At 37.8% G+C, this 9,673-nt stretch overlaps 1 protein-coding gene and 1 pseudogene across 2 annotated transcripts; one reads left to right on the top strand and one right to left on the bottom strand.

Moving 5' to 3' along the window:
- Positions 1 to 208: 208 nt before the first annotated feature.
- On the bottom strand, positions 209 to 4,959 carry LOC137720364 (zinc finger CCCH domain-containing protein 21). 2 transcript variants are annotated; one of them, XM_068459424.2, is made up of 8 exons: positions 4,532 to 4,959; positions 4,300 to 4,384; positions 4,028 to 4,171; positions 3,860 to 3,948; positions 2,846 to 3,034; positions 2,540 to 2,670; positions 2,356 to 2,455; positions 209 to 706 (listed from the first exon to the last, which is right to left on the bottom strand). In XM_068459424.2, the coding sequence occupies exons 1-8, from the start codon at positions 4,691 to 4,693 to the stop codon at positions 506 to 508; spliced, it is 1,101 nt and encodes a 366-aa protein (XP_068315525.2). In that variant the 5' UTR covers positions 4,694 to 4,959; the 3' UTR covers positions 209 to 505. The 2 variants fall into 2 exon arrangements, with proteins under 2 accessions (XP_068315525.2, XP_088551401.1); XM_088695275.1 differs by having other exon boundaries at positions 4,287 to 4,384; positions 4,532 to 4,855.
- A 2,118-nt stretch (positions 4,960 to 7,077) lies between these two features.
- Positions 7,078 to 9,236, top strand: LOC137719527 (putative disease resistance protein At1g50180; annotated as a pseudogene).
- The last annotated feature ends 437 nt before the right edge of the window (positions 9,237 to 9,673 follow it).

Genomic DNA, 9,673 nt, shown 5'->3' with positions numbered 1-9,673 from the left:
TGGGGTTGCCAAATTGCAACTGGTTACTCGATACAGCCTAATTTGAGTTAAATTTAGAATTAATCTTTGAGCTATAACTCTAACCTAGATTTCATCTGTTAATTTTGATCCGTAAATTTAACAAAACATGGAGCAATGATCCATTCCGTTAACTTCTGTGAAAAAAATGCTGAGCCCACGTGTCCGGTTTATGATGCCACGTAGATAATTATGAAAAATAAAATTGAAATAACAAAGTTGAAGTTAACAAGTCAGCACTGTTTGAAAATGCAATTATAAAAATACAGAAGACTACCAAAGTAGATGGTACGAACAGCAATCTTAATCAAAATTTGGATTTTTTTTTTCTTGCATAAAACACCAAGTCAAATCCAGAACACCAAGAATTTAGCATAAAGACAGCATCTCAGGATGAATAATACATTATTTCCTCTCTCATTTCTCGATATCTCGTCTCTTTCGGCCCCCAACAAGCAAACTGTCAACAGTACTCTCCCCCCCCTCTTCAAGATGTCTCTATACCGGGCTCCCGTATCTGAATGGATGTTTTTGACAAACTTGCTTCAAGTTCATTTAACTCATCCAAGTCCAACTCGTCGTCATCATCATCATCATCGTCTTCATTATCATTATCGACGGGGACTTCAGAACCAGCAGCACTAGTAGAGGCGCTTGGTCCTCCTCCTGCTGCTGAGTTGTCTTTGGCCTGAAATGGAACACAGTCAAACTCGGATAACAAAATAAAATGGAAATTGTCAAGGCAATATAAATTGTCCATGTAAATGGGAACCATGCGGCATTATTTGAACCAGGTAATCTAAGAGTTTAGGAAAGCACTGTATACAAAAGCACATCCATGATACAAATGCTCCTTGTTTCAGAATATTTGTTCCTCGGGTAATGAGCGAAACATAGTCCTTCAAAGTTATGATAATACTTGTCCGCCAAAACTGGAATTACCAAAGCGGAGATTTTGGTTCATGAGTTACTGATTAATAGTCTTTTTTATACGAAACAAACTTTTATTAATGAAAAAAATAGGACAACAAAGGTGAACCAAGTCGTCCACTACTAAGAAAGTATGAAATTTTCTCTCCATAGTGTTTTCACATCAACATTAAACTTCAATCTCAAAATGTCTTCATTTTCTTTGGCATAAGCGAAAAGCGTGTATTAAGGTTAAAATCATGTTTTGAAGAAAATGGTTTTTATCACCATATGTCCCGTAGATTCCCCCCATAGACTATCTATAAGTCAAAAGGGCACCACTCCTTTGAAACAGGAGGAACCTAAACTTTTGAAACAAATTAAAATGACCAGTTTTATAAGGTTTGACCTCCTTGATCACAGGAAAGACGGGGAGAACAAACAATAATTCATGGCCAAACAAATGAAGTAACAAGTAGCGAAATGAATATGATCACATAAGTGAACTACGGAAGTTCAAAGCACCAGCCAATTAATAGAATTTTTGTGGCCTAAAATAACATGGCAACAATTAACATGAAGACAGTGCACATACATGTAGGTATGTTAATGGTAAGAACACAAGTTTACGAGTCACAGATGCTCGCTTTACACGGTTCATGGTTAGAACAGAAGTCAGTCAGAGAGTATGCTTATAATGCATGGAACAAGGCAACAGACAGAACCAGAAAGGGCTACGAAAAACATAGTATAAACCCTTAAAAGGATCTTGATGCATGCATCTGTAATCAAAATTTTATGATCTCACCAGAAAAAAAACTTCACACCATGATCTACTATAAACGAAACCAACAAAGAGATACAATGTGAAAAACAAAATGAGATAAGAACAAGGATTTGAAAGGAAAGAAAAATCACATCATGACATTAGCAACAGAGAATCTTATTGCATAGCTTCAATCACATTTTGGTATTACCTTGGCGAACTTATAAGAATGTTCAAAGATCCCTTCAACCCATCTTTCACAGCGTTATTACTACAATAACTGTCAATTCTGCAAACACACCCCACCCCCCACCCCCCCCCCCCCCCCCAAAACAAAACAACAAAACCAAAATGGAATGGCCTGAACCCCAGCATTAAAATTATGTGATTGAAAAAGAGCAGATGTGGAATCTTATCTCTGTTGGTAAGCCAATGATTTTATTTGGCAGCAAAAAAGCTTTCTGACTTGAGATACGAAAACCTCTCTTAATACAAAAAGGAAGCAAATTCACAGATAGAAATAATATTCACACAAGACAGCAATGAGATGTTGGAAGTTAAATACCAAAAGAACATACTAAGGCTTCACCGACTTCAAAATGGAATGGTATGCTATCAGTCCATAAAATCAATCGCACGCATATACCAAAGGGACATATTACCTTCTCTTCAGAAGCCTCAGGATCTTGTCTTTGGTATTTTTCATATGCTTCAGCATCATCCACAAACACACTAGCATCCGAAAGAAACAACTCACGACCACTGAAATACAGGAAAACTTCAGTCAATAGCATAAAACAAAAAAAATTTACAAAAATGCAAAAAAAAAATAGAAAGGAACAGAACCTCATGCGGTCATTCTTAGCCCTCTCAGCTCGTTGTGCAGCCAAGCCAGCCTCTTTCTCTTCTGTCTTTTTATTCCTCCATTGCATGAACAACTCAGTGGTCATTGGAGTAATGGTTGTTACTTTTGCACGCTGCAGTAACCAGCAGATGATCAACAGTAAGAATTAGATATACAAAACTGAAGAAATAAAGCTAAAAGTACTTAGGGATACAATACATATAGTTGCAAATGTACAAAAGGTCTCTATCACAACACATATGGATAAAATGAAAACGTAAAGTCAACAAAATCAATATGATCATCACCTGATTTTCAATTTCATCCTCAATGGCAACTTTTTCAGCCTCTTCATCAAGAAGTGCCTTCATCTGAGATTTCAAAACATAACCAGGAGGAAGAGCATGTCTGTAGTGGCACTCTTTTCCACCATTTGGACAAGACCAAAACCAACCATACTGTTTCTTTTCCACTGCATCTAAGAAGTGTTTGCAAACCTGTACATATAGAAAGCCTGCCTTAGATTCATAACTACATTCAGAGATTTCACATTACCAAATGAATATGGCCAAAATTAGAAAAAGCATGTTACTTTCTAAGCAGTCACTATTTTTAATGCTTATATTTTCTCATCTCGAAGACAAAAAATAATTCCGCCTCTATTATTCTACAACTCAACCCAATTTAACTCACTAGCATAGCCTACAAACGAGAATCCAAACTAAATCCCAAATATTGTTTCACATTACAGATTCTTTACAAGAATGTCTTAAGTAACATTCAGCACCGCAAACAGCCAAACAGAGTAAACAAACAACTGAAAAGAGTAAAAGTAAAAGTATCCACCCGCCAAATCTATCTACAGAAGACATAAATTGATCACCTGAACTCTATATGTACTTGCATAAAGTTGTAGCATACCCTATTGTCAATGACTTCTTCTTTCAGTTATCAGATTACGACATTAATAATTTAACTCTTAACATAACCCTTAGGATCAAGGATTGCAAAACTGACCTACATTACCTAAACTAGTATTAAAAGAAGACCGATGTCCCATGCAACTAAGACTGTGCCTCCCTCGTTTTTTTTACCTCCTCATGAAACATATTATTGATGTAATGGGTAATATGCCCAGCAATGCCTCCATATTCCATCCTAAATCATCAGAAACATTTAAAGGGTGGGTATGGAGGAAGGAAGGAGGGATAGATAGATGAATATCTAAAGACAGATGGAGAGCAACGCATTCAAATGCAAATTACACTAAAAGCTTCTATGTCAGATATAAAAAACAATTTACGATAAGAAAACCAACATACAATTTCGGTGGGCTTATTCTGGTTATACTCATTCTTCTTTGACTCCACAACCTTTTCCAAAGTCGCTTGATCCCAATCCTCCATAGTGTCTGAAAAATAATCAGTCTAGAATAAGCAAAACATGTGTGATAAATTAGCATATTAAACACGATATGTCAATCCTCTCACCTTCATCATCACGCTTATCACTGTAAATATCAATCTTTTCACCCTTCCTCTGGACATTCAAGTCATGCGAAAACTTGCACTTGAATCCCTTGGTACATTGCCCAAACTTGAAAAACTCGCATAATATAGACTTGGGATCAACACCTATTCAAATTCCCAATTCGATTACAAGCATATCAAAGCCAATCCGCTATCGAACACAATATAATCGACCATCACCAAACAAAATTAGGAAAAATGTGAGAGTTGGAGTACATACTAATACTACATACCAGCTGGCACTTTCGGCTGACTAACAGCAACCTTAAACAAATCATTGAGCTCCTTCTCTTTGGCTTTCTCTTCCTCTTTCTTTTTCTGCAAAATCCATCAAAATTTGATAAAACCCAATTCCAACCCAAACACTAACTCCAATAAAAATAGTTAATTTACATTCTCAGCTAATTTTCTGCGTATCCAAACAGAACCCAATGGGGGAAAAATCAACAGAGATATAAATCGGACCTTGGCTTTGGCTGGGTCTACTTTGGGCTGGACTGCCTGCTTGAGATTCTGGACGTACTTCTGGACGTTCTTGCTCTTGTTCTTGTTCTTGAGCCCGAAGGTTTTGTCCTCCACAACCTTCTGCTTCTTCGCCAAGTCGGCCTTCGATGCCTTTGGCGGCATGGCTACGTCGATTCAACGAACAGAACAAATTAATGGAAAAAGGGGGAAATTGGAGCAATCAGTGTTTCCGAATTGAATAAAAGTTATTAACTTCCGGTGGGGATTTTGCTTAATTTTGAATCAGAGATGGCGATTAGGTTTTCGAGAGCCCTCTCTGTGCGCGAGAAGGAAAAGCGAGCGGCGGTCGAGTGAGGTGTTTTGTTTGGGTGACAAAATGTCCATTTTGCCCGAGCGTCGAGTGCGGCATCTCCCAACCAAAGGTAGAGACACAAGCGAAACAGGTGCAATTTATCATATTATTTAGTTTCATAATTCTAACATAAAAGGATTGCAAGTAAAGAGAGGAAGAGAGGGATATTGATATTATTGCTTTCATTTTTCTTCTTTTTTGTGTAAAGAGAAGAAGAGAGGGACATTGATATTATTGCTTTCATTGATATTATTGCTTTCATTTCTTTTCTTTTTTGTGTAAAGAGAGGAAGAGAGAGATTGATATTATTGCTTTCATTTCTTTTCTTTTTCGTTGTGTATTGTGATCATACACAGAGTGTTCTTTAAATAAAGTTACACCCGTGAAAACTTATAAAGGTGAAATGAGTGTTCTTTGAAAAACCTCGTACAACACCAACATGATCACTATTCTAAAGTCTTCCTCACATTTGGCTAACAACATGGGGACATTTACTCCCACAACTTTTACAACAATAAGTTTGTATTTTTTGTTTTTTTTTTTTTTTTTACGTCAAATTGCTTTTAGAGTTTTGAAGTTTGAAGATATCTAAGTTCAATGTTCAAAATCTACTCAAGGTTTTTAAGTCTAAAGAATACCAAATTTTCGAAGTTGGCGTCATCTGTAGGCTGTAGCCAATTTGGTATGTTTGCAGACTCCAAATTGGCGTTAAAGCTATGTGACAGGGAAAAAAATCAAGGGATTGACCATCAAAAGTATGGTTCCTGAATTATGTAGCAGGCTTGGGGAAGGAGGAGAGGGTTTTTACAAAATCCAACATGGGCATTCTGTTATGATTACACCTGCTGTGAGTAGATAATTTCCGTTGCGTTTTTAGGATAATATTTTGAAATGACAATAATAACTCTCTTTTCTTTTTCTTATTTTTTTCCCCTCGTTTTACAGATACGTATGGGGCTGGGCACGGCAATTTTAGGCAGATGTCAAGCAGCTTATGCGTAATCTCAACGAGTTAAGTGAGAAACTCTGTTCCTTGTTAATGAGTAAATAAATGAAGTTAGCAAACATCCATTATCTAGGTGCTATATCTAAGTAGTACTTTTTAAGCAACACTTAAATTCAACATGCTTCTACTAAAAGCACTTATAGCAAAGTATGCTTACGCACAGAAGGGTTCTATACTTCTAGTGGATGCATTTTCCATGTCTAACAAAGGGTTCTATTTGGATGATTTGCTCCATTCCTGTATTGAAGAACATCGTAGGTTATTAATTTTTTTTGTTTTCGTTGTCCTTTGTAACATCATCAACTCCCTTTTCTTTCAAATCTAAGTTTCATACTATAATTGGAATGATCCAGATCAGCCGCCTGCTTATACACAAACAGGCTGCATTTCTTCCACGCGACTTGGAACGGGCACTTTCAGAATTTCTCCAGCAAGCATCTTCCAACAGGTGAGACTGGGATTCCTGTCATGTTCAAATTGTTTAACACCCTACCTGTGTGCAGACGTGGGTGGGTGTAGCCACATTGGCTATAGCAAATTTCTCCCCCTATGCATCCGAGTTGGAAACACTCCTGGCACTGCATTTAATTTAAAGTTGAATATCGCTTGTTAAAAAGAATCTTGAACCGTACACTATCCTGTCTCACAGAATATATGATACGGGAGTGCTTATGCATATTTGAACCACTTATAATGTACACTGATATGCATATATCATTAGATTCATTACCATACTTGGTTGTGGATACTGGAGATAAGTCTCTCACCTGCAAGTCTAAAAATTGCGTAGTAACTTATAACTTGCATTTGATTGCATATTGTGTTACGAGTGAAATGAATTCTATGCGCGCTAAGAAGTTCCTTCCCTTTTGTTCTTTTTGTAGATTGTGGATAACGTAGAAGCGGCAGTGGACTACATTCTGCAGAGGAAAGGAACTTTTTAGCGCAGAGTTCATTTCACCCACCTGCAGAAAATTTACTTGTGATGATTTTATGCAGACTGGTTTTTGCTGGCAGATATAAAATTGGATTGACCACCTCTTCAAAATATAATTGGCAACTTGCATAGGAAACTTCACTATCATATATCGTTGACTTTGATAAGGTCTTTGTAAGATTATATTAAGAAATCTCGAGTGCTTTGCTTGTTGTTGAAGAATTACAAAATATTAATTTGACTTTGCAAAATATTTAATTTGAGTTTGAATCAGACAGGCAGGATTATACTGTTCTTCTTTGGTGGCATTATTTCCTGGATCTAAAAATAAGAAGAAAAAGGAAAACTGCTTAACTTAGTTGTTGATCGTCTGAAGAAGAGAGATTAATATGGCCGATGCTGTTGTTTTTATGGTGCTTGAACGGCTCACGGACTCTATCGTTCCGGAATTGAAACTCTTGGGTGGTGTAGGTGATCAGGTTGAGCTTGCACAAACCAAGCTACAATTTATGCAAGGTTATCTGAAAGATGCAGATGCAAGACATGGACATGATGATGATGGAGTACGCACTTGGGTCGCAAGCGTTAGAGATGCTGCTTATGATCTGGAGGATGTCGCTGAAGCTTTTGTCTTAAAAGTTGCTTCCAAGAGGAAAGGAAGCGTTCTGAAAAGGTTTACTTGCATCTTCTTAGAAAGGGTTCATCTTCAGAAGATTGGCTCGGCAATTGAGAAAATTACGACCTAAATTTCAAAATTAAGGTTAAGTTTGCCAAGTTATAACCTACAAGAGATGAGGGAGAGTGGAGGCGACACTTCTTTCCAGAGGCAACAAGAGCGGAGGCGATCTTTTCCTCATGCAATTGAACCTCGTGTGGTTGGGTGTGCCGATGGTATAGAGATATTGGTTGCGCATTTGATCAAAGAAAAACATCATCGAGTTGTTTCTATATGGGGAATGGGTGGCTTGGGTAAGACCACGCTTGCAAAACAAGTTTATAATCACGATGGAGTGAGGTGTCATTTCGACTGTTTTGCTTGGGTGTGTATATCTCAACAGTGCCATGGAAGAGAAGTTTTGGAAGAGCTTCTAAATCAACTCAGTTCTACCAATGAGGAAAGACAAGAAATTGCAATACTCAATGAGGATGAGATAGCAAAGAGGCTTTGTACTAAGCAACGAGAAAGGAAATGTTTGGTGGTGCTTGACGACATTTGGACATGCGATGTGTGGAATTCTTTACAAGCTGGTTTTCCGATGAACGAGGAAACTGAGAGCCGAATATTACTCACCACTCGCAACAAAGAAGTGGCCTACTGTGCAGATGAAAATGGCTTCATCTACCAACCGCTGTCATTGAATGAAGATGAAAGTTGGGAACTGTTTGAGAAGATAGCAATGTTTCAAATGGAAGATACAAGTATGTTCTCTTCTCACACAAAGCTTTTATCTCTACTTTTCTTATTATTTATCAATTGAATAGGGATTATATCGTTTCATTTGACACTAGAGTTTGTATGGAATAACGAAATATCAAATCACACCGCGGATTCAAGAATTTACTGTACCCTTGATCTAGCATAGAAATAATTTGTTATTTCTGTAGTTCCAATTTCTAGTTCCCGAGAAACAAAGGTAGTTAAATGATCTGGTTTTAATATTGTTTCTCAGACCCTGAAATTTATGCAAAGAAGAAAGATCTAGGAATGAAGATGCCTCGACATTGTGAAGATCTAGGAACGTAGTATTAAGCTGCCCTCGTATATACAAGCTGCGAGTAAAGGGACGTATCAGACAGTTACCAGAAGACCTCCTGTTGCTTCCAAACCTCACCAAGCTAACACTCTGTGGAATTCATCACGATCGTCTCAAGGACGATAACATAGAAATACTAGAGAAGCTGCCAAGCTTACGAATGCTTTTCCTGGATCATAATGCTGCCCTCGGCTATTTTCCCGGACCACTTGTTTGCTCAGCAGGAGGCTTTCCTCGTCTTGAGTTCCTTTCTCTTCACAGCTTGATAGAATTAAAGGAGTGGAGGGTGGAGAAACGAGCCATGCCTAGTCTCTCCAGGTTGCACATTGAGCGTTGCTCGCCCTCGTTTACAGTTCCAGACGGCCTTCGGTATGTTACCACCCTCAAGGAATTAACCATCAAAATGGTGACTCGTGGATTCGGTAGCAGGCTTGAGGAAGGAGGAGAGGAATTTTACAAAATCCAACATGTGAACTCTGTTTTGGTTACGGATTTTTTCGCTTCCCCTTCACTTGAATATTGGAGGACTTAAAAGTTCCCATTACTTGAACATTGGAGGACTTAAAAGTTCGACTTCTCTGAATGACGAGTTTGTTTACCATTTTATGAGAAACATTTGGTGTTGACATGCTTTTAATAAAAGCACTTTTAGCAAATTATGCTTATGAAAGAATCACGGTGAAGCTGAATGTATTTGAATACTAGTTGTAAAATTCTTGATAATTTGATGTAAAAATAGGAGATTTCTCTTATTTGAGCATGTCAGCACTCACTCCAAATTCACAATTCACACAACATAAATATCAACCCGTTTGAGATTGTTTGTGTAGTGACATAAATATCAACCCATTTGAGATTTCTCTTCTCCCATCCGCTGTTTTTTCCCTTGGTTTTCTTGGCTGATTTGCCTTCTTCTCACCCTTGTGACATCTCTCATCCATATTCATCCAATTTTCAAGCTTCAGTCACGCTTGTCGCAATTTGTTGTGGTGTTTTGAGCTGGTGAGTATAGATTTGGTGCTTCCATTGGATCGGATGTTTCTCGCACCACCACCTTCTCTTTGTTGTTTGCTTTTGTTGGCAGTGTTGCTTG

The sequence above is a fragment of the Pyrus communis genome, chromosome 1 (assembly GCF_041283825.1).
Source record: "Pyrus communis isolate YQ-2024b chromosome 1, ASM4128382v1, whole genome shotgun sequence".
NCBI lineage: Eukaryota > Viridiplantae > Streptophyta > Magnoliopsida > Rosales > Rosaceae > Pyrus > Pyrus communis.
Note: the sequence above shows the minus strand (reverse complement) of the source record. Positions and strands in the feature narration are given on the sequence as shown.